Genomic DNA, 21987 nt, shown 5'->3' with positions numbered 1-21987 from the left:
CTTTAAACCCACCGATAGTTTCCTTTAGACTTGGAAGTTTTGGCTCCTGTTGGGACCACCCAGCAGTATGGTCTCCCATGAACATGAATGTGAGCTCCATGGAAGCAGAAACCTTGTGTGCCTGGGGAGTGCCCGGTACAGAGGAGACCCTCAAATAGTTACTGAAGGAACAGATACATCTCGTGATGGTCCCGGTTTTCCTAAATCCTAATCAAAGTTTAAGTGGAAGCTTCATTTTGTAAGTTTGACACCTGAGAATCATTTCCTGTAGCCATTCTAATATCCATTTTCATGTCTCTGGGGCCAGAAAAATATTATGATTTTATTATTCATATAATTGTTAGGAATACGGTTAGTGTCTATTGTTCAGAGAAATTTCTGGCGGGCGTGAGAAGCTACAACGTACTTGGTTATTCTTTCAATTTCCTGAAGAGGTCAAAGCTGAAGTGTCTTCAAGGCAAATACCGGCTCTTATTAAATAACTAACATTTCCTCGTGGAACAAATGCAAACCTATATGAACCTACAAAAATCCCTTTGGCAATAACACCATTTGACAGTCATAACTGTCAAAAAGACTTGGAAAAGAAGAGTGGTGTTTAATAAGCATGCAATTAGGTACATTGTAGGTGGAAATTCTCACCTAACAGGTCACTTAGCCATGAGTCGAGCTCTCCGCTGATGCTGGACAGTTCCCCAGGCTTCATTCCAAGAGATCTTCCCTCCAGAGCTTTCAGTGCTCCCGACTGGAGATTGTGCCCCTTCCCCTGAGGGACTCTTCCACAGCATCTGAGAGGTCACCACTGAGAGATTTCTTGTTTTGTATTTTTACTCCAGATTAGCCCCTTGGATGACCCTGGACAATTCTGATGGGTGATGCCTTTTCAGACACTTGCAAGTGGTTGTCTGGTCCCTGCTCCCTCGCAGACATCACAAAGGAGGTCCTGCCTCCCTGTCCACGCCCTCAGAGACATGTTTTGATTTTGTAATTTTAAACAAATTGCACAGACCTGAAGACCCGTGGAAGCTGATGACTGAAGCTTTGCTCTTTGCAAATGTGGTCTATTTTGCCTATTCAGGCTTTCTTGAGATATCAGCCCCTCTAGCCACGTAACTCGTTTCCTCCGTGATTCCTTAGAGAGCTGAACTGCTGTCTTCAGTAAATTCATTTGAACAAATTCATTACCCCTTCTCTTCTCCTTCTGCCATCATCCATACTAGTTGATTTGCATAAAGCATTTTTTATTCCCAATTATTCTCTTCTTTTTTTAAACCAAGGGCCCAATTTACAAGGTCTTTATTATTTTATTACTAAACAACTTTACCTCACTTTTCTTGTTAGACGCCAATGTTTAGGGGGAAAATTGTGAAATGTGTTGGCAGGCCTGTTTAAGCCACATTTAAAAGGAAATTAAAATCATGTTTTGACAGCATTTTTAGAAATGAGGAGGAGGCGGCAATACACATTGCCCTCAGACTGAATTAACCTACGGTATGTGGGAATAAGGATGCTAGTATCATCCTTAACAACAGTGAGAGCAGGTTGGGGTTCAGAGCGTTTGGAGCTGGGGAAAAAACTACTTGTAATAATGGATAAATATTTTAAATCTTATATAGAGAGGACGAGAAGTATGATTTAAGATGGCAGGGTGGTTTGTTTTGTTACACCTTGACCCCTTGTCAAGTTTGTCTTTGCTCTTACTTCCTTCTTTCCAAATATATTTGCAGATTTTGAAATCCTTATGGTTTCTTTGACTGTTGAACAAAAACAGAGACTCTTTGTGACAGAGACAAACACAATGCAAAATGAATTTAACCTTGCAGTCAGGCTACATCTATAGTTTGATACATATTATATAATATTACATGACCACTCTTCTTGCATTCTTCCTGTATCTGTATTCTTGTCTTTTTAGTAGAATGAGTAGAGTCATTAGTTCATCAAGGCATCTGACTCTGGCTCAGTCTTGCTGGCCAGAGATGGACTATGATGACAATGACAATAATGGTGGTACTAGTAACAGGGAACATGGATTGAAACACTGAGCTAAGTGCTAAGTGCTTTAATCCTCACAACAATCAGGGAAATAGGAACTATTATTTTTCCTGTTTTGCAAGTGAGGACACTAAGGCACAGAGGGGTCAGATAATCTTCATAAGGAAAAATATCTACTTCCTTATAGAGGAGTTTGGATTTAAACCCAGACATTTAAACCCAGGATTTAAAGCCTGAAGGCTCTACCGCTATCCTTAACTACTCTTCGGGTGAAACTAGGGGTCAATTTCACAAATAGCAAATCATAGGTATCGACTTATATTTTCTAGGGCACCCGGAAGTCACAGTTACTTATTAAATAAAGTTGTAATGAGGGTTTCTACAATATTAGGGGAGCTAGAGATACAGGCAAAAAACAAATACCTCCTTTCCACACCACCACCACAACAACCCAATTTGTACATAGAGTTGAGGTAAAATTAACCAGAGCTCAGAAAAAGCTCAGGATGTTCAGAAAAGATAAGCAGGATGAGACCAGACTGCACTTCCACAAGGGAAGCTACAGACTTGGCTTGGCACCAAATCCACTCAAGTTATCAGTGAGGAACAGAAACGTAAAAGTTCTAGACCTACAGTAAAAAAAAAAAAAAAAGAAAAGAAACAAACAAACAAACATACACACACACACAAAACCAAAAAAAAAACTGACCTCTGGAAAGCAGTAAATTTGCTCATTTGGATAGATCTTTGCAAGGCTGAGTAAATCACCTAGTCCAACGTCCCCCTGATTGGGTTAAGATATATGCAAATCATTTCAATATGGAAGATTGATCCAACCTTCATCACTACCATCATGAAGATAGAGAAGTACCAGACCAGGAGAACACAGGCCTGGTCTCCTCTAGCCAGGCTCTAGACTCTGTCCAGACCACTTCTCATGGAGCAGACACATACTAGGAAGAGAGAGTCCTGAAGTTGTAATCTCCTCCAAACATCTAAACATTTTGCTTTGCCTCTTATCTGACCAGGCAAATGCTGTGATTCTTTTTATGTTTCTTTGAACATTCTATCAGCATGACATTGGAGGCAAGGCCAGTCTTAAGCAGTAACAAGACTTCACTGTTTATTCCATATCCTATTTCCCCACAGTCACTTAAAAAATCTTCCAACGTTACAAAACACACCACTTTTTAATCAATCGGTGACTTTTTATCCTAAGGGGCGTCCCTTTACCAATTGTATACAACGTGCTCATCCTGAGATTAGTAATTATAACTTGGGCTTGTTTATTTAGTGTATCATTTTGGGGACAAGATAGCAAACAATGGAGTAGGGTTGCAGATACCAGTTAATTAAAAAGCTAGGTCAGCGAACAAAGGGGCTAGGAATGAAGCTATGGAACACCATAGCGGGATGTCTCTGTGACACTGTTTGCTGACTGACTGAAATTCTGCATATGTCAAGTTGGTCTTTGATCCTGTCCAAGGGAGCTTATGGCTAAAAATACCTAAAATAATTTGTGTTTACTTTTACCTTCAATAACCCGCTTCCAACGCAGGGACCTTAAACAACATATTATTAAAATAGCAGGAGTATTTTTGAAACCTCTCAATTTTCTTTTTTTATCTGTCAACCTTTTCCAGAGCCATCTTAGCAAAATCAAATAGAATGATTATGACAAGGATATTGGAGTGGCAGAGGCAGAATAATTCCACCAAGCAGTAACGGCACGTTTCTATGACTTCAGGCTAGAGCTGAGTACCCTGGGATATGACGCTAAAACTGTTCCCTCTACGTGTTTGAAAAGTGCAAATAGTTAGCAGTTGCCCCACAGGTCCCCTACCCTGGCTTAACTCTAGGCACCAACACACAGGACAGCTTTCGTTCACCGGGACACCCCTCTCCTTTATTCTCCACTGTTCCCCCCACTTTCTGCTGCCCCTTCTAGCTCTGAAATGATACCGGATGACTACGTGGAGATCTGAACTGACCTTTCAAATTGCAAAAATAAGGCCATTTTCAAAACAATAAAACCAATTCTAGATAGTACTTTGCCTTTTATTTTTTAATGTGCACTTCCCCTCTACTGTTTGGCAAAAAAAACATTCATTTCCAGAGGCTTTTTCTAGTCATAGTCACAGTGATGTTTAAAGTTTATTGGGCAGGGAAAACACACAGTTACCTTTACAACCTTTCTAATTTGTATTGGATTCTAAGCTCCCACATCTCGGCCCTCGGGCATTTTCCTTGATAAAGCCCTCCTACCTTCCAGCCCAACAAAGACCAAAGACCTTGGATATGAAATTTTAAAGTAACCACTGGAGAAGAGGCTTCAATTGTATTGGCCCAACTGGCAATCTGCGGAAGGCCACATGAATTGCTCAGAGATAACGCCCTGCCTTTCACCTTCCGGTCACCAGTTTGAGTCAAGCAGAGATTAACGGTGTCCAAGGGTTGTTATCATCTGGTGATGGCTTGGGAGCTGATATGAAATAAATTGCTAGTATCTTGCGTCTACTTGCCTGAGGTCGCTCGGTTCAGGCTATTTTAGGGACCAGATCCAAATCTTAGCTGCAATGGTTACTCTAAATGGAAGCCTCTGCGCAAAGATCAAATGCTAAATAAACCCGTAGATTATGCTTCCTCTTGCACTAATGGAAGATATCCTCTCAGACAAGGTTGGAAGTAAGCTGGGGAGTTGTGGCGGGGGGTGGGGGTGGGGTGGGGGTGCTAGATCTGTGGTTCTGAAGACAGGCCTCTGAGTATTTTATTTAAATTCTACCCTGGGTCCCCTACAGGTGACTATACCATCTGCCCTTGAATTCCTTACCTGGATGTTAGAGCCATGCCCTCCTTCTGATTCAGTCTGAAGGTCCCCCCTCCCCTTATCTATCATTTCATCCCCCTGACAATCATTAAACTTTATGGAAAATGAAAAACCTTTCAACAGAAAAATTTGGGAACGCAGGCATGGTTTCTAAATTTATGTATGTGCACGAAAAGAAAGAGAGATCCAATCCACACTACATTTTCTAACGTTTTAAATTAGGGCCAGATAATACTTCTGTTGTTATTACTGTTGATTGTTTTGCTTTGGTTAAAGAGGCTTTTTGGTCTGAATCATTAAAATATTTGCTTAAATTTTCTACTTTATATTTCATGTGTAGATAATATAAAAAATCAGTCTTATTTATTTGTTATTTTACAATGTGTTATACATAAACAGCCTCATGGACAATAATTCAAATTAGGCCTACCTAGATAAGATATACAAATAAAAGAGACTTTTTCGATTATTTTGCTTAAAAAAAATCAAGTTTTCAAAAACTTAGGGGTGGATCTAAATATCACTCGGCTGTCACCTTGTCCAGCTTTTAGTGAGAACTACAAGTTTTCATCTCCAAGTTCACCCTTGGTTCACAAGACAGGAATCATAAAAACCAACGTCTCTTAATTTGAGCTGGTTACAGCCTTTTTTGTGAATTTAATGAAAGCTATAGATCTTCTGCCCAGAAAAATTAAACTGAACAAAGACAAAAAAAATTTTCTATACAGTTGAGGGAATTTACCCATCCCCTAAAATCTATTCATGGACAACCATCCCTAAAGGGAAGTTTGAACCACAGGTTAAGAATTCCTGAAAAAGATATCAGCTCAGGCATCTCTTAATAAAAGTGTGTATTATATGCTCTATACCTGTAGCTATACATGTAAAAGGAAAAGGAGGAGAAAGGAGGGGGGGGGAAGGAAAAGAAAAAGCAATGCGTCCATTTAAAATGGTCAGGAATCAAGATTATTGGTTTAATCAACTCAAATATTTGTTCTTGAAAACAATGTATGTTTGTATCAAGTTTTCCACTTCTTCCCCATCTCAAGATCAGAAGGCCCTACCCATGGTCAATTTTAAGACTAAATAAAGGCTATGCTTTTTTGGTAGAGATAATAAATAGACTGAGTTCTTGTTAGCCTTCTAAAGCTTCAAAATGGCCAACTTAGATGAAAATTAAAAATAGAATCAACTTAATCAGGAGAAGAGCTATTGAAAAATGCATTTCCATTAGAGACTTGCATCAATTTAAAATTTATAATGTTAATGTGATTCTTCATTCCAAAATTACCTAATTTCATTTTGGGATAGGTGTGCGTGTGTCTGTGTAAAAGCTCCAAAATATCTGTCCCCCGTATAAAAAAAAATTCCTTAGCATTGCCATAGCAATTAAGAATGAATGGCTGGAAATTTCGAACCAAACATAACTCAAAGGTTCACAAGCTTGGTTGGGTCAGTGGGCAAGAAGGACTCAGGAAAAGCTTTATATGTACACCCTTAGTGTTCAAAACTCGAACTCAGTATTCACTTTGCAACACCGGTAACCAGTCGTGTGAACGTGCGCGGGCGCGGGGCACCAGGTGGAACCGGAAGCCGCCCGCAGCCGGCGCCCAGGCCTCCAGGCGCAGGTGCGCGCAAGGCCGCGAGGACCCCGGGGTGGCGCCGGCGACACCTCGCGGGCCCAGACCCGGCCCGGGAGGCAGGGGTTACGCCTAGTCGCGTGCTCTAAGGACACGTCTGTCGCGGTTCCCGCGTCTTTTCGCCACAAGGAGTTGGAAGGCGGAAGTGTGGACTTCGGAGCTCGCTCGGAGTGGGGCAACGGTGGGCGTGCGGCGAGAGGGGCGCCACGTCGGCCTGGACCCGGGGGCCTTGCGGCCTCCCGCGTCGTCCCACTCCCACGCAGCACCCTGGCCGTCAGGAAGCCCGCGGAAGCGGCTGAAGGTGGAGCACGCGGACGGCTGTCCCCCGCGACCTCCCGCTTCCCAGAGCGGCGGCCCCGTGCCGGGGGCCCGAGCCTTCTCCTCAAGTCTCCACAGGGGACCTGGCCACCCGGCCTCGTGCGGAGGCGAGCAGCGCGCGGGGCGCGGCGGGTTCGAGGCCCGCTGCCGTCGGAGGTACGGCTTGGGGGTCGTGGTCTTGCGGTCCCGGCGGCTGGCCCGGCTTGGGGGTCGTGGTCTTGCGGTCCCGGCGGCTGGCCCGAAGCTGCCTCTCGGGCCACCGGAGTAACTCCCCCGCGGTGCCCGGCACGCCCTCCGTTCTCCCAGTAACCTCTGCCCGGGGGCGCCGCTGGGGCTGGGGAGGTTAGCAGAGGGAGGGGTGAGGAGGGTGGAGGAGTGTGGAGAATGGGAACACGGTGCGCCTGCCCCACTTTTCCTGGAAACCCGGGAACCCGCTCGGTCCCTGGCGGCGCGGCCGCTGCCAGGGCGTCCTCAGCGCCGTCGACTGCGAGCGGCCAGGCCCGAAGGCTTGCGCGGCGCCGACAGGAGGGCCCCGCGAGTGTTCCAGACGCGAGGGGCCTGGTCGGGGCGCGCCGGCAGCGGCCTCAGGGGCTCTGCGCCGAGGCGGAGGAGCGCGGGAGTCCCGCGGGGAAGCCCCGGACTTAGGGCAACGCAGACATCCCCAGGACAGGCCTCCGGCGACCCCAGCCACCGCCTTTCGGGCACCGCTCCATTAAAAGCAGGGGGGAGGGGCAGTGGCCGGCGACCCGCCCCTCTTACGTCTGGAGGTGACCTTATGCCTACAGCCAAGTTTTCCCCTCCCCTTTCCAAAACTCAATGCGTTTGTTAAATCCGGTTAAATGAAGAACACAGAAGTCTCCCGCTCTGCTGTCGGGAAGAACGCCTCTTCTTAAGAGCATCGCAGCTAAAATGTGGTTTGGCTGTAAGCTGATAATCAAGTAGCTGTGGTCAGACACCCACTCCAGAACATCGCTATTCAGGAACCATGTTGTCACACACGACGTCCATTAGGCCCCAGTAATCCGCCATCAACGCATTTTAGAGCCATTTGAATGTTAAGGAGATTTTTATTAATGGCCCATGAGCCTAAAATGTGACTATTGGTTCTTGGAGCAGATTTTTAACTAGAGACTGGGATGAGTGATTTTTCAGGGTTTTTTTCAGGTTTCAGTGTGGCCTCGGGCCTCTGGAGATTCCAGTTGGGAGATTGGGGGCAGGGCCTAAGGGAGTGCCTTCACTGAAAAGCTGACTCTAAGGGGCACTTTCAGGCCTTTACCTGGGGTACCTAGGGTGGAGGGCAGCAGACTCCGGGACAGTGCGGTAAACAGCTGCTCCCGCGACTCCAAAGGCAGCATTTGCTGGTCTCATCATGGGCAGTTCAAGGGGGTAAAAATCAGCAATGCTAGGAACCAGCATCTTATTTTTAGACACCTTTAGCTGCAGTGTCTCCTAGGCAAGTAGACTAAGAAACCCTTAATCCAAAGGCCTCCTTCGCGGCTCCACAGTAGGCAAACTGAGACAAGGATACTGGAAGAGGGTGGCAGAGGATCCAGGTTCTTGGACAGTTTTTTTTCCTTGTGGTGCTGCAACAGAAGTCAGTTCAAACTTTGGCTGCTTACCATTATATTTGCTGTGGGATTCTTTTTTGCTTTCTTTGTTGTTGGTTTTTTTCCCCACCCCAAATACCATGTTTCCTTCCACTAAGAATTGAAGGTAAAGAGTGAGGGAGATTAAGGAATAAAAGTGAGTCATAGACCTCATGCTGTTCGACTTTCCCTTTAGGAGAAAAACAAAATTCGAAGTCGACCCTCCCCCCAGTGATAGCCTGGCCTCTCTGGCACCTGCAGTTATCTTTGACCAAATGGGTTGGATTTGGTAGGGCTCCTTTATTTGAATTTGCTTATTGTTTGTTTGCAGTCGGCAGCAGGTTGATTTTTAAATATAAAACACACTGCTTGCAAAAGAGGAAGTCTGACAGATTCCCTTTAGAAGGGGGGGGGGGGGAGGCCTGCCTTGCTTTTGGGAGCTGCTGCATAGTAGAAGGCCTTTCAAAGGCTTGCCTGCTTACTTCTCCTCTCCAGTCACTTCTGCACACAGAAGCTTCCTCCAGCTCTCATACTGGGTTCCGTTTCCTTCGAATTGCCTACATCAGAAAAACTGTCCTTTCCAAGTAGTGTCTAAATTTTGCTTTAATCAGGTTAAAAACAAAAACACGTATGATTTCAAGGCCTCATATTGCTATTAACAGGCAGTTAGGAAGAGATGCTCCAAGCAATCCTATACGATGTGTCTCAATACACCAGAGCACTATGGTTTCACATGTAATGTTAATTCTGTCCGAGACAAATCCCATAATCTGTGCAGTTTCAGAGTCTAATACTGAAAGACATCGCGGTGGGTTTTGTTTGGGGTTTTGCTCTCTCCATCCCAGGGGCTCCTTGTCTCTCCTATCTGCTAACCCAAGGGCGGAAATGGGGTGGCTGGGGGGATCAGGTTTTATCAGGGCTCGCTGAGCTTACAGGACGCTGCCAGTTTAGGAGAGAAAAACAGGTATGTTGAAGGCACTGGTTACAGATCTGGGCATGCAATGCGTGACTGGTGCTTGGACCCTTTTGTGGTAGGAAAGGGAAAGAGCTGCCCTTCCTAAGGTTTGAGAGGAAGACAGGAAGCAGGCTGAGGTCGTGGCTGAGCCCGACCTTGGAAGCAGGCTGAGGTCGTGGCTGAGCCCGACCTTGCGTCTTTCCATTTTGGTTGTTTTGTACGAAGTCAGCTTCCGTTCGTGTGGGATGCGCCCGACTCCTGCCTGACTCCTTTGTTTTTCTCTTTTGCATGATTAAAACATGTCTCTGTATGCAGTAAACCACCACCCAACACTGGCACGCCTGGTTTTAGGTTACAGCTTTGTCGGGGTAACAACACCGAGGTTTTCACCGGGTGTTAGAAGCGGGTTCAAACTTGTGTTGTGCGTGCCGGGTCTGGCTGCCCGATCACCCCCGTTATGGTTAAGTGGGGGCGGGCACAGGACTGCGGGCCCCTGCCCTGCAGGTAACCGGAATGGGCTGCCTGGCGCTGTCCAAGACGCCAAAGGCACCGCTCCCCCATTCCAGACCCGGCCTCCAGCCTTCGGGCCGTTGAGTGCTGCACCCGGGTCCAAAAAGGAAAAGACTGGGCACTCGGTTAAAAAACGAAATGTAGAGGGGTAGGAGAAAAGGGTTGAGTTAAAGGTATGAGGCCCCCCTGTGAAAGCCTCAGTCCAGAGCCAAGGACCCCAAGGGAGGGCGGAACAGCCAAGCACCACTTCCCCAGACCCGCCAGCCGAAGCACCTGGCTTTCCTGGGAGACCTCCGAGGGCCCAAAGCAGGCCCAGCTGGACTCCCTGTCGGCGCCACGGCTGCCCTGCGGCTGGAGGCCCCGCTGCGGCGGAGGCGGCGGCCTCCCCCTCGCTGCCGGGAGGAGACCCAGCCGTCTGCGGCGCTTCCTCCCGGGAGACGAGGAAAGCCAGAGGCCCTAGGCCCCGCCAGGCCCGCTTTCGCCTTCCTGGCCCCCTCTCCCGGGTTCGTCCTCTCCTTGGGCCTCGGCTTTCCTTCCCTCCAGCGCAGGGTGCTCGCCTCCCGGCCGGACCACACACACACTCCCCCCCCCCCCAGCCCCCAGACTTGGCCGGCGGTGATGTCAACCTGGTGCTCGGCGCCCCCCACGCCCGCGGCTGACACTGAAGCCCGACTTCGGGGCTCGAGGAGGCCGCGCTCTCTCCGGGCTGGCGGCGCGCAGGCCGCGCGGCGGCGCCTCAGCCCTGCCCGCGCGGCCCACAGCGCCCTGGGCCCGGGCGCGGCCGCATCCCGCGAGGCCTGAAGACTAGGCCGGGTGGGGCGGGCAGCGGCTCCGCGGAGGTCCTGGTTCAGACCCGAGCCGGAGGCCGACCAGACGGAGGGAGGACGAGAGTCTCCTGTCGCCCCTGCCAAGCCCGCAGGGCCACGAGTGGGGCCAGAGGGTGGATGGCATCAGCCTGGAGAACCGACTTGGGCCTCTGCCCCAACTCGGGCTCCCAGGGGCAGAGATGCGAGTACTTTTACCCGCTAACTCCGATGGGCAGGCAAGATTTGGAAAATACAGCTCTGAAATATCACCGTGGATTCGGCGGAGAGCCCGAGCCGCTCTCCTGCGCCACAACTGCCCACACCTTGGCGCTCAATTCCCGCAGTCCCGCCCAGGGCCTCCCGGGGTCCTCTGCCTCTCCGACTGTGCCGGACTGAGGGTGGGGACAGAGAAAAGGTACGATTAAGGGAACCGAGGGGGAGAGCAGTTGAGGAAACTGACCATTATCTAAAACTCATAAATTTCGACAGCCGGAACTTGACTTGATTGAATTTCTCTTATCTGTGAAGGTTAAAAACATTCCCGAGGTGAAATACGAGGGGTCAAGCATCTTTGTACGTAAGATAAAGGTTTGGGGCAACAGATCTTTGTGAAGCAGACTACTCCACCTGACCTCCTTCCCAAGCGAAGATTCTGTGCCATTTCAGGTCATCGTTAATTGCCAATATGCAGTTGAAGTCACTCCCTGACGCGTTCGGAGAGTGACGTCATTTCAGTATAAGTATCTCCAAAACTGGGCTTAGCTTTATAAACCCGGTCTTAACGGGGAGTGGGGATCTGGACGTCTTTAAGCCAGCGCTAGCTCCCCGCCGCCCTTTCCCTCCCTCTGTTGCCTGCGGTCAGGGGGAATTCATTTCTACTTTGCCGTCAATTCAAAGGGATTTAACTCCGTGGTCTGTTAAGCGAAGTTGTGCAAAGGTGATGGAAAAATTAGTTTCAGAGAGTGCTCAACGCCTTTTCCTGACCTCCTCCGTTTTTATAGTATCGGGAGAGAAACCAAACTGCGTTATTTGCTGTTATTACTATTCTTTGTCATTCTTTTTAACGAAAGTGAGGGGGGTCGTCTTTACTGATCCTTTTTTGGGGGCATTCTGAAAACTGAAAGCAGTGTGAGAAATTATTTTAGATCTGCTTTACTGTTGCTTGAGAAAAGCTGGAAGAGCGTGAAACCCAGAAACTGGAAAATCATAAAACCAAGATTCTCTCTTGGGCCTCAATTTCCTTTCGTGTAAACTACGGTAGGCTGAATATTATCAGTCGGTACTGGAAACTCTTGCCATCAAGTTTTGCCTCAATTGCTGGTTGTAAGCTGTTGCACTTCTTTTAGCAGTAAAACAGAACCATTTTACTTATTAGGCAAGATTATGTAGGGGTCAAGAGAGCATGCAAAGCCAGGGACAGAAAAATTAGCCAGAAAACAAAATGGTTGCAACTGCTAAAGTTCATTAAAAAGTTACAATCAAGAGTCACTTAATTTTGGTCAAACTTAAGAGCATAGAGTTTAAAATTAAATTAAATATTGCTTTTACCAGCACCATGACCACTGGCTCATTTGTCTTTTCTGGTGATTGGTTTACAAAATGCAGGTAGAACTTAAGAGACATATTTTTTCTTCCCTCAGCACTTTCTTTGAACAAAACAAAACAAAACTGACCAGGATGCCTTATGTTCAACTACTGAAATTATAGGTTTTAAAACTTTTCTGAAACTCTTTTGTTCAGAAATCATTTCTGCCTGAATTGCTTTCAGATTCTGATTACATTCCCTCTCATGTTTACCTCAGATTTTTTTGAAAGTTAAAAAAAGAAATCCCCTTAATCAAATGAGAGAATAAAAACAAAGAATTCTTGTCATTCTCATTTTCTCTGAGGTACTACAGTTCTTTTCTCGCTTAAAAAAAAATTGCTCTATGTTAAAACCTATCAATAAAAAGTGCCTAAGAAATCATTATGGTATGCAGCAGGGAGGGAAAAGCAAGGAGAGCAAGATCCTCAGGACTGTTAGGTTCTCTGTGTTCTATTTCAGAGCAGTACTGATGGAAGTCACAAGAAAGTTTACACACCACAGTCACTCCTATCTACTTCATTCATAGATAAAACCCCAAAAAATTTTAAATAAGGTTTACTGATTTCCTCTCTGACCTAAATAAAACGTGTTTGGGGAAGGAGAGGCTGAATGTGGGCTTCTCATCCATAAATACTGGTATAAAATTAAACTGGACCCAATGTTGTGCTAGAACCATTTTAATATAATTATACATATCTGCCAAATCCAGGAAGAAAAGGTTTATGCATATATAACTTTTCCAGTTAACATCTGCAAGCATAAACGACAATTGATCTCAGTTTATAAATTCATCAGGGTCAGGGCAATTGACCAATGTCTCTTTACTGCTAGGCTTACCAACAGTAAATTACAGATGAATTAGTGTCCTTTTGTTTCTCTTCTCTCACTCTCCTTGTCCAGAGACATTTTGTTGTAAAGTTTCAGTGCAGCTCACCTCCAGCCAAAGATAATCTTTTTAGATAAGTACTCAAGTTGCTCTGAATTTGCTTATAATTATAACCTATTTAATCACAGAAGAACCCCTGCGGAGGTGGAGTTCAAGGTTGCATACAATAACAGGAGATCACAGTTTTGAAGTCTAGCACAGATTAAAAACCACAGATGTACCATTTATATAAGACACACACTGATTGTCTCTTAAACTACATATTGACTCCTTATGAACATTATTTTTTAAATAAAGTAGTGCACCTAGGACAATCAGTCGCACAATTCACACAGCCCTGAAAAGTTTTTCAGTGCCAACTACCAGTTGGTCATGAAACGTGAGTGAGCTTGAGACACTGTCCATTCCTAGATTCAACCACGGATTGGCTAAAACATTGGAACACCTCTGCTTAAGAAGGCTATGTCCTTCCCTCCTTTCCCTCACAATTTAGTTTTGTTTATTTTTGGTGGTGTTTGGTTGCACATGGCTAGAATGCTTTTGATCACTTTGCAAATCAGGAAAACCAATGATCTAAAACTATGACAGGATCTTAAGTAGACTGGTTTGTCCATTTCAGGTTGCTGGTTGGTAGGCCCCTCTAAGGCCCTTCATTTTTCCTTCTACGCCTCCCGGATCATTGATCAGAAGATGAGTCTGAGCATCATCCCATCTAACTCTTTTAACCAATGCCTGGCTAAAACTGGAATGTCCAGCCCAGTATATTTAAAATCACCCACAAAGAGGTTCTACGGATCTTCACAAAACCTGGAATTTCCATGAGGATGTCTGATCTTTATAATCCAAGCAGTCAGCATTGAAGTTAAGCTTCCAGGAGGCAGTTTGGTCCTTATAATCCAAGCAATCAGTGGTTGAGTTAAAACCCAAGCTTGAAGCTCCATATCCCTGGGTGGAAAGAGAAGCTGGGGATTGATTGAGATGGCTGGTGACTGCATTGGTACCCATGGGGCTGAGTGTGGCCCCTGGTCCAGGAAGCTGGTGATGCATTGGGGTCAAATAAGATCCACAGTCCATGCCCCCAAAGTAGGAAGTTGAGCCAGCATATCCTTGACTATAACCTGAAGCCTGAGTATAGGTCATGGGATAGGACCTCTGCATGCAGGAAGAGGAGGTGGACAAGGGATCTGACAGTGGGGAGATGGAAGCTGGGCTCCAGATAGACACAGGAGCACTGCTGCTGGAAATGGCCGGGACTGAGGTGCTAGAGGGGGGAGTGAATTGGCCACTTGTTCCACTCTCTGAACTCACTTCCCGAGCTGGAGAGGTCTTCTTTTTGGCAGGTCTCACTTTGTTTTGACCTCCATTCTGTTGCTGCTGCTGCTGTTGGCGGCACTTAGCTCTCCGATTCTTAAACCACACCTTGAAAGGGAAAGAAACTTCTTTAACGTGGTTTCAGTAAGGACAGGAGTGGCTCCCAGATTATAGATGAGCTAAGCAATTTGTCCTTCCACTGAAAAACGTATGATATGGTACTTTTATATATATCCCTGGAACTGTTAAGAAAGTGGGGAGGCTCTGTCTAAAAGCACTTGACTCCTAGCCCAGAATAATAAATCATATGGCTAAAAATTTTCCCTCTCATTTTCCTATCTCCTATTTCACCTCAAACACGTACGCATAGACCCAGTGGTATTGTGGAACACTCTTACAGTGGAATACAATGTATCTATGTCTTTTGGAGGAAACACAAGAGAGCTGAGGGAAAACAATTCCGTTGTTACTAGCCAACAAGAACAGCCTAAATTCAAAGTTTACAGTCCATCTTCCAGGGAATAACTGCTAATCACTCTACCTTTTTCTCTCTCCTTGAAAGACTCACTTACAAAAGAAAGCTCCAAGGAGAAGCGATCCTGTTGAAGGAGGTCTGAAAGCCACTATTTGCTGAAATCTTTATGGTAAGTGGAGTGACTTGTATGTAGTCTGCTCTGAGCTTGAGGACAGACTTCCCTGCTCGTCTCAAGTCTGACACTGGAGTCTTTGCCTTCAGGGTAGTGCCACTCAGCATACGGATTCAGTTTCCTGTACTATATTCACTGGCTTGTCAATTTAAGCCTCTGCCTGCAACTCTGAAGATTCTCATTACCATCCCTGTTCATGTTCTGCAATGAAGGAGCAGTGTTTGGGATGTGAGGGGGCCTATGAAAGAAACTACCACCCTTTTTGAGAGAAACTACAGGCATTTTCTGAGCAACAAGTCCTTAGTGCTCTTCTCAAATGAGCTCAACACATGGGTGTGTGAACTGTGCCACCAAGGCTGAGCATACCACCACCAATCATTCAGAGGCATTTATTTTCTTTCAGTGAAGACCTGAGTTTACAAATGGTAAACCCTCTTCCATCTTACTCTGAAAAGTCTTCTTCCTGGTTCGCAGTTCACACTGATCTGTCCTAGCTGAAGGGGAGTTCCAGGTGTGTGTGTATGTATGTGTGTGTGTGTGTGTGTTTAGGTGCTAAACATTCTTTCCAGAGAACTCTGCATGGTGCTTACATTTCAGAAAAGTTAAAGATTACTTTCCCTCTTCAGCTTAAGGTCAAGTTAAGGGGGAGGAGGGTGTCACTGAGGATATTGCATTGATATTTTATCTGCTAAATGGCTCAAAGCTAGCAAATTCTGTTCAATCCCTAAGAAGTCAAAGAAAACACTTTTATTGTGTAATTTCTTTGGTAAGAGCACCAGCTGCTTCTACACCCTGGCTCTACCACCCAACCTACGTGTGACCTTGAGCAAGTCATTTACTCCATTTCTTCACCTGTAAAAATATAGTCCCAGTATTTTTGGTGAAGCTAAGCTTCTTTCACCCCTAAAAGTAGATGAAGATGGGGTAGGATTTCCACATGGGGAAAGGGAAGTATTAAAATATTAAGTAACTGTCCTTGAAATCTGCCCAGGCTGGGCCTCTGTTGTCTGGGGACCCAAGCTCTAGAATTGTGCTTTATTACTGCAGCTAAATCGGCAGTCTTACCTTACTACACAGGCTGAAAGGCTCTTGCTTATAGGATGGGGTGGGGGTAGGAGGACAAAAAGGGGTACGGGGAAGAATCAGGCATGTGAAGGGGGCTTAGAAGAGTTTGCTGGCCTCCAGTGGAGCACTCAGCTTCAAGCCTTCTTTGGTTCTCTCTAAGACCTGGCACTCTTCTGGGTCCTCAACATATACCGTGCTCAGGAGAGGGGTGGCACGGTCACGGAAGGATGGTTCTATCTACATCTGCCCTACCTGCACCCTGGACTCGGGCAAGTTGATTTTCAGCGCCACCTCCTCCCGCATGAAGATGTCTGGGTACCGGGTCTTAGCAAATAGAGCTTCCAGCACGTCTAGCTGCGCCCGGGTGAACGTCGTCCTCTCCCGGCGCTGTTTCCGGGGAGTGGCTGCGGGACAAGAAGCCCAGGGCCCTTTAGGGTGGGGGAGCAGTTTCTCAGTCATAGGGGTCTCTGCGGGTGCTCCGACTCCCCCAGCCCCCACTCCCAGCACTTCCCTCGTCCTCCCAACCCTTCAACCCAGAGCCTGTCAGTGTTTTCCCCACCCCCCCTCCCCAGCCTCGGCTCCTCCAGCGAACACTGAGTCTCAAGACACACACTGTCCCTTCCAGGGGAGGCCCCCACTCCACCTGACTTCGGAGATCGCTCTAGCTGGAGCGGCCCTTCCATAGCTAATAAATGAAATAAAAGGAAGCCAAAATCCAAAAACCCCTCAAAATCAATCCCTAAACCACAACACAAAAAATCCATTCCGTGAAGTCAAAGGATCCCCAGGACCCACAGTTTGGACTGATGGGGAGAAATCTCGATCCTGCTCGAGATCCTGGTTTTCAGGACTCCAAGGGCCTTTGTCCCTCCATCTTTAAAATGGGGGCATATTTGAAACTTCTACGAGGATTTAAAAACAAAAACAAAAACAAAAAAGCAAAAACAGATCTGACCAGAAAGGAAAGCACCCATACCCTGGGTAAATCACCTCTAGGGATTAGAGGAATAGGGCCTGGAGGTCAGAGGGGAAGCCCCAGGCGTGGTGGGTAGACTTTAGGAGGAGAGACCCAGCTTCTACAAGAGGGCACTTACGAACACCTGGGCTTTGAGATATGGGCGGAGGCAGTAACCCCCCCCACCCCCGCTGACCCCCGCACTGCAGTGTGTCCCCCCCCCCCATACACTCCAATTAAGAATAAAGCTTTGTGAGTTTCTGCAAGTGTTGTGGGATCCACCTACTCCCTCCAGCCCCCGTTCTTCCCTCCGGCCGGTAAATGCCCTGTGGCTCTGAGCTGCTTCTTAGAAGGAAAACCCAGTGGGGACACCACGCCTGGAGCTGGACTGGGGCAGCAGGACCGTCAGCCCCAGTGCTCCGAGGGAAAGGGTGTCACATCCCCGAGGGGCGGGCATGGGGAAAGGCGGGGCAGGAGTGCCGCGAGGCTCACTTACCCGGGTAGCCCACCGAAGGGTGCAGCAAGTCCATGCCCGAAGTGGTCAGACTCAGCCCATTGACTGCGTAAGGCGGTTGCTTAAGATAAGACATCATGCTAAGGTTGTTTGGAGGCGCAAAATCGGCCCAAATTGGGGGGACCCAGCCGGAAGGTCTCGCTTCGCCGGGAGTGGACAGATTCAGGGTCCTTGGTGTGTGGGTTGGGAGCGGTTGAACTATGGACAAAGCAAACAAACAAATAGAGGTGCTGGTTTACTGCTTCGCAGGCGGCAGCCCTTACACGTTCCACCACTAACTCAAAAAGACTCTGGGCTATGCAAGGTAGAGGCTTTTAAAGGACTTGCAACCCACCCCCCACCCCCACCCCCAGCTGCTCTGGAACTAGAGGGGATGGAGAGAGACCAGATAAACCTGTCTTCCCCACCCCCACCCTAAACTTAAAAAAAAAAAAGTACCAGAAGAAAGCAATTACAATCTGCCTTCCCCGAAGAACAAAACCCCGCGCCTTCAAATGCACACATTGCATTCCTATCCCTACATTTGCATAGGACTCATTGGCTGGCACTAGCTAATTGTCTCAAACAAAACTTGATTGGGGCCATTTGCAGAGACAAAGAACTCTTTGGCTAAATAAATAATGCTGATAACAAAGCCCATTGGTGAGAAACAAAGAAACAATTCAAGAAATCTACCTCTCCCCAGACTGTTGCCTTTCCAAGGCAAATTTTAATTACCTTAGCTTTTTACCACTTTTAACTGCTGTGAACCTAAAATGTCAGTGCATTTAACATTCTAAAATACCAACTTGCTAATCGACAAACTTGAGAAAACTGCTCAACGGCTATTACTCCACATTTGAAGTCATTTCCAGTAATCATTTTCACCTAATTAGTAGTCTGGGTAATTAGATTTTGAGGTAAAACTAATTTATTAAGGTTTTGGAGGACCTTGATTATGTGTCTGAAGAACTAAAGCTAAACAAACAAGTATTTAACTTTTAATCGACACCCATCAAATATTTAAACATACTGTCAAAAAAAAAAAAGTCTTAAAGATTGGCCTGAGGTTTGCTAGAAATTCTGAGGTTAGAATCCCACCAATCAGATAATGACAGGCTCCCACATTTGCAAGGAGAGAGGGTGTGCATTTGTACTGCAAGCCGCTTCCATGTTGATTTTGATGCTGTGGAGGCTGCAGATCCTGCGGGAGGCAAATTTTCAGACATTTGGGTCCTCAGCAACTAGAGCAGAGTTTCTTGTTAATTCCGGCTGCCTTTTGCACATTTTAGTTTTGAAGGAAGTAGACACGCAAACACCCAAAGTTGTGAAACTAATAGAATTTCTCCCTACCTTTCAAGTTTCCTACAATCCTATAAGAAAAAGAGCTCAGGGAGGCAAAAGAAAGGAAGAAAAAGAAAAGTTATTTACTTTCTTCAGCTGAGTGTCTCTCACTGCCCCAAGCAAAGGGATCCAAAATGGATGTTAATATGGGCTGGCAGTTTTTAAGTCTGGCTTTTATTTCCCTGAAAAATGGCACTTATCCTGCAAGGATCTCTACTTTGCAACTTTGACACTATGAGAGATTGCTTCAAAATGGCGGATACAAGATTAGGAGAAGTTCCCTCTTACTTTGACAAAGGTCCTACTGAGTTTTCAGGATTGGATTTTCATATTTACGTTGCTTTAGAAGTCAAGACACAAAATTCCACAAATGTAACTCAGTGACTGCAACTTCTTCCTCATTTAAATTCATAGCACAAAAATCATGCTTTTCCACCCTCAGATCTAATTCAGCGTAATTTTATAAATACCCTTCTCTGAGGTATTTGTACCTTCTTATCAGCAAAACTAATTTAGTTGCTGCTATAACAAAGAGTTGATATTTTCTGCTCTCTTTTCAAGACATAGTTGTTTGGCAGCTGTGAAAATAATATTGCTTCAAAATACAGTCATTTTATTGGTCTAAATAGCCTCTAAGCTGGAGTTCTCTCTTGTTTAATACAATCTTACTATGTTGGAAAGTTCTAAACTACTATAGAAAAAACTAAAATCACAGCAGATGTACACATGAGAAATACGGAATTGTTCTTACATGTAGAGCTCTCACCCAATTAGAAAAGACTGATTCAGAAAGTGGCACATTCCAACATAAAAAACAGTAACGGATAGGAAGCACCAGGCAAAGATCCTTCTTGGAGCTCCTTTGCCCTTACCATCGCAAAAATCACTAAAATTTAGGGATAAAATGTTTTTGCATCTCTAAAAGAAAAGTACCCCCAAAACAAAGTCCTCTCAGCAGCCGGCCTAGGTACGCACTCTCCAAAGAAGAGGCCATGGGCCCCTCCATCTAACTTTCAAAGCTCCCAAAGAACACCTTTCTCCCTTCCTCTCTAAGCCGAGCTCAGAAGGGGAAACAAATATCCTTTCAAAAATATAAGCTTCAATATGATTGCCCCTGAGGTGGCCACTGGAGAACTCCTACCTACGGGAGCGGGTGACGGTCTTTCGGCGAGTCCCCGCAGCCGGTGGGCGCCCGCACCTCCGGGCGCCGAGTGCCTGGGTTCTGCGTCCCTGCCCGGCAGCCCCGCAGTCCTGACGCCCCGGGTCCGGCTCCACTGCCCGCCCCGGCCCGCGCCGCCTTATAACTAACGGTCAATTCGTGCAATCTGTCGCTCTTCTTCCCTCCCCCGCATCTCCCCCCCTTGTGTGTGTGTGTTTTTCTTCTTCCAAGGAGCCCATCTACCAGTTGCTGTGTCCTCGCTCGATAATAATTACCTCGTCCAAGAATTAATTATAATAAATGTTTTCTTGATAAACTAACGAGATAATCCGAGGGGCACACGTCCCTTAATTACAGGCCGCCGTGCTCAGCTCTGCTTCTCGTCCGGGCTGATTAATTTTCTGCATGATGGAAAAGAAACAAAACTACAAGGACTGGCGACTGGCCTGTGGCTCGGAAGACAGCGAAGAGCAAGAGGAGAGAAAGAAAGAGGAACGATGTGGGCACCGGGGAAACAGCCGGCGCGGGCCTCCCTCTCCGGCGAACTCCAGTGAAAGTTTCTGGCCTCAGGGAATCGAACAGCGCTGCCACCCGCGAGGGAGGGAGGCAGAAACGTGCCAAAAGGGTTGGCCTTGACTATTAATTATGGTGAGGAGAAAGCCCCAGTGTTAGCTCTGTGAGGAGAGGTCTGGGTGTCTACCTTCCTTTGGGGGGAGGAGTTTCCTCTCCAACTCGTCTCCTGTACTAATAACTTTTGGTGCCTGGAAAAGTCCCGAAGAGCGGAAGAAATCCTGACCCCGAAGAGCGGAAGAAATCCTGACCCCGAAGCTCTAGGACGGAAGGGAGGATTTCAAGGAGCGACTTCCCCGTCCCCTCCCCAAATCATCCACCACTCCAGGGTCAACGCAGCTCGGCCTTCTGTCCCCACACCCCACTTTGGTCTGTAAAGGAGTTTAAAAAGCCAACTCGGTGGAGTTCTGACGGGGGACTTGGATTTCAAAAAATGTGTTCCGAAATCGGACTGTGATTTCAAGAGCCACTTGAATGCATCAACACGAAGACTTTTTTGGAGTTGGCGGCGTGACACGTCGCCAAGGCAGGCTGCTGGCGGAGACCTGATGGTCCTCCCTGGGTGGACCGAGAACGGAGGCTGGGCCTCAGGGCACCCCTAGACCCCAGTCCGGCCCGGCCCCACGACACCCGGTTGTCCCCGAGCCCGGGAGGGGAGCGTGCGAGGGCGCACGCAGGCCCCGGCCCTGCCCACGGTCCAGAACCGCCGAGGGGCCGCCTTCACCAATGTAAGGATTTCTGTCTCCGGCCCCGCCGCGGCCTCGGGCGGTGCAGGGGCCACTCACCGACACTTCTGCCAGCCCCAGGTGTATGCGGAGGGCTGCACCGGGCGGGCCCGGAACCATCCCGGGCTAAGTCACATAGCAAAACGACTTTCCTGCTCTCATCGGCCTGGCGGCCCGGGTCTGGCACCACGGCAACCGGGGATGGGGGAGTCGCTGCCCTCCCAGGTTACTTCGGGGGGAGAAAAGTGGTGATCAAAAAGGAAAAGGAGACCTGGTGGCCCCTGGATGAGGCCGAGAACGGAAGGCAAATCTTGGTGAGCTGCTCATGGCTCTGGGGAAAGGGGGCGGGAAAGAGAGCAGCGAGCGCGGGGCGGACGAGCTCCCAGCCGCTCCACGCCTCTTAGGTTATCCGCTCGGGTTTCCTCTCACGTTCATTAGGGGCAGGCAGGGGGCTCGAGCTGCGACCGTCCTGACCCGCCGATCCGAGAGCTAGTCGGGCTTCGGGCACGCCGGCCCTAGAAGACGCCTATCTTATCATCATCATTATTATCCATCCATCTAGCTGCATCTGCATCTTTTTGTCTCTGTCTCCGAAAATGTCCTTGAGATC

At 47.4% G+C, this 21987-nt stretch overlaps 1 protein-coding gene across 1 annotated transcript; it reads right to left on the bottom strand.

The window, feature by feature from the left end:
* Positions 1 to 12898: 12898 nt before the first annotated feature.
* Positions 12899 to 17864, bottom strand: OTX2 (orthodenticle homeobox 2). Its single transcript, XM_045810560.2, has 3 exons — positions 17583 to 17864; positions 16384 to 16559; positions 12899 to 14527 (listed from the first exon to the last, which is right to left on the bottom strand). The coding sequence occupies exons 1-3, from the start codon at positions 17677 to 17679 to the stop codon at positions 13907 to 13909; spliced, it is 894 nt and encodes a 297-aa protein (XP_045666516.1). The 5' UTR covers positions 17680 to 17864; the 3' UTR covers positions 12899 to 13906.
* Between the last annotated feature and the right edge of the window lie 4123 nt (positions 17865 to 21987).

This window comes from Ursus americanus, chromosome 26, assembly GCF_024610735.1.
Source record: "Ursus americanus isolate L20-20 chromosome 26, mUrsAme1.1.p, whole genome shotgun sequence".
NCBI lineage: Eukaryota > Metazoa > Chordata > Mammalia > Carnivora > Ursidae > Ursus > Ursus americanus.
The sequence above is the reverse complement of the archived record's forward strand: the minus strand, read 5'-3'. Positions and strand labels throughout refer to the sequence as shown.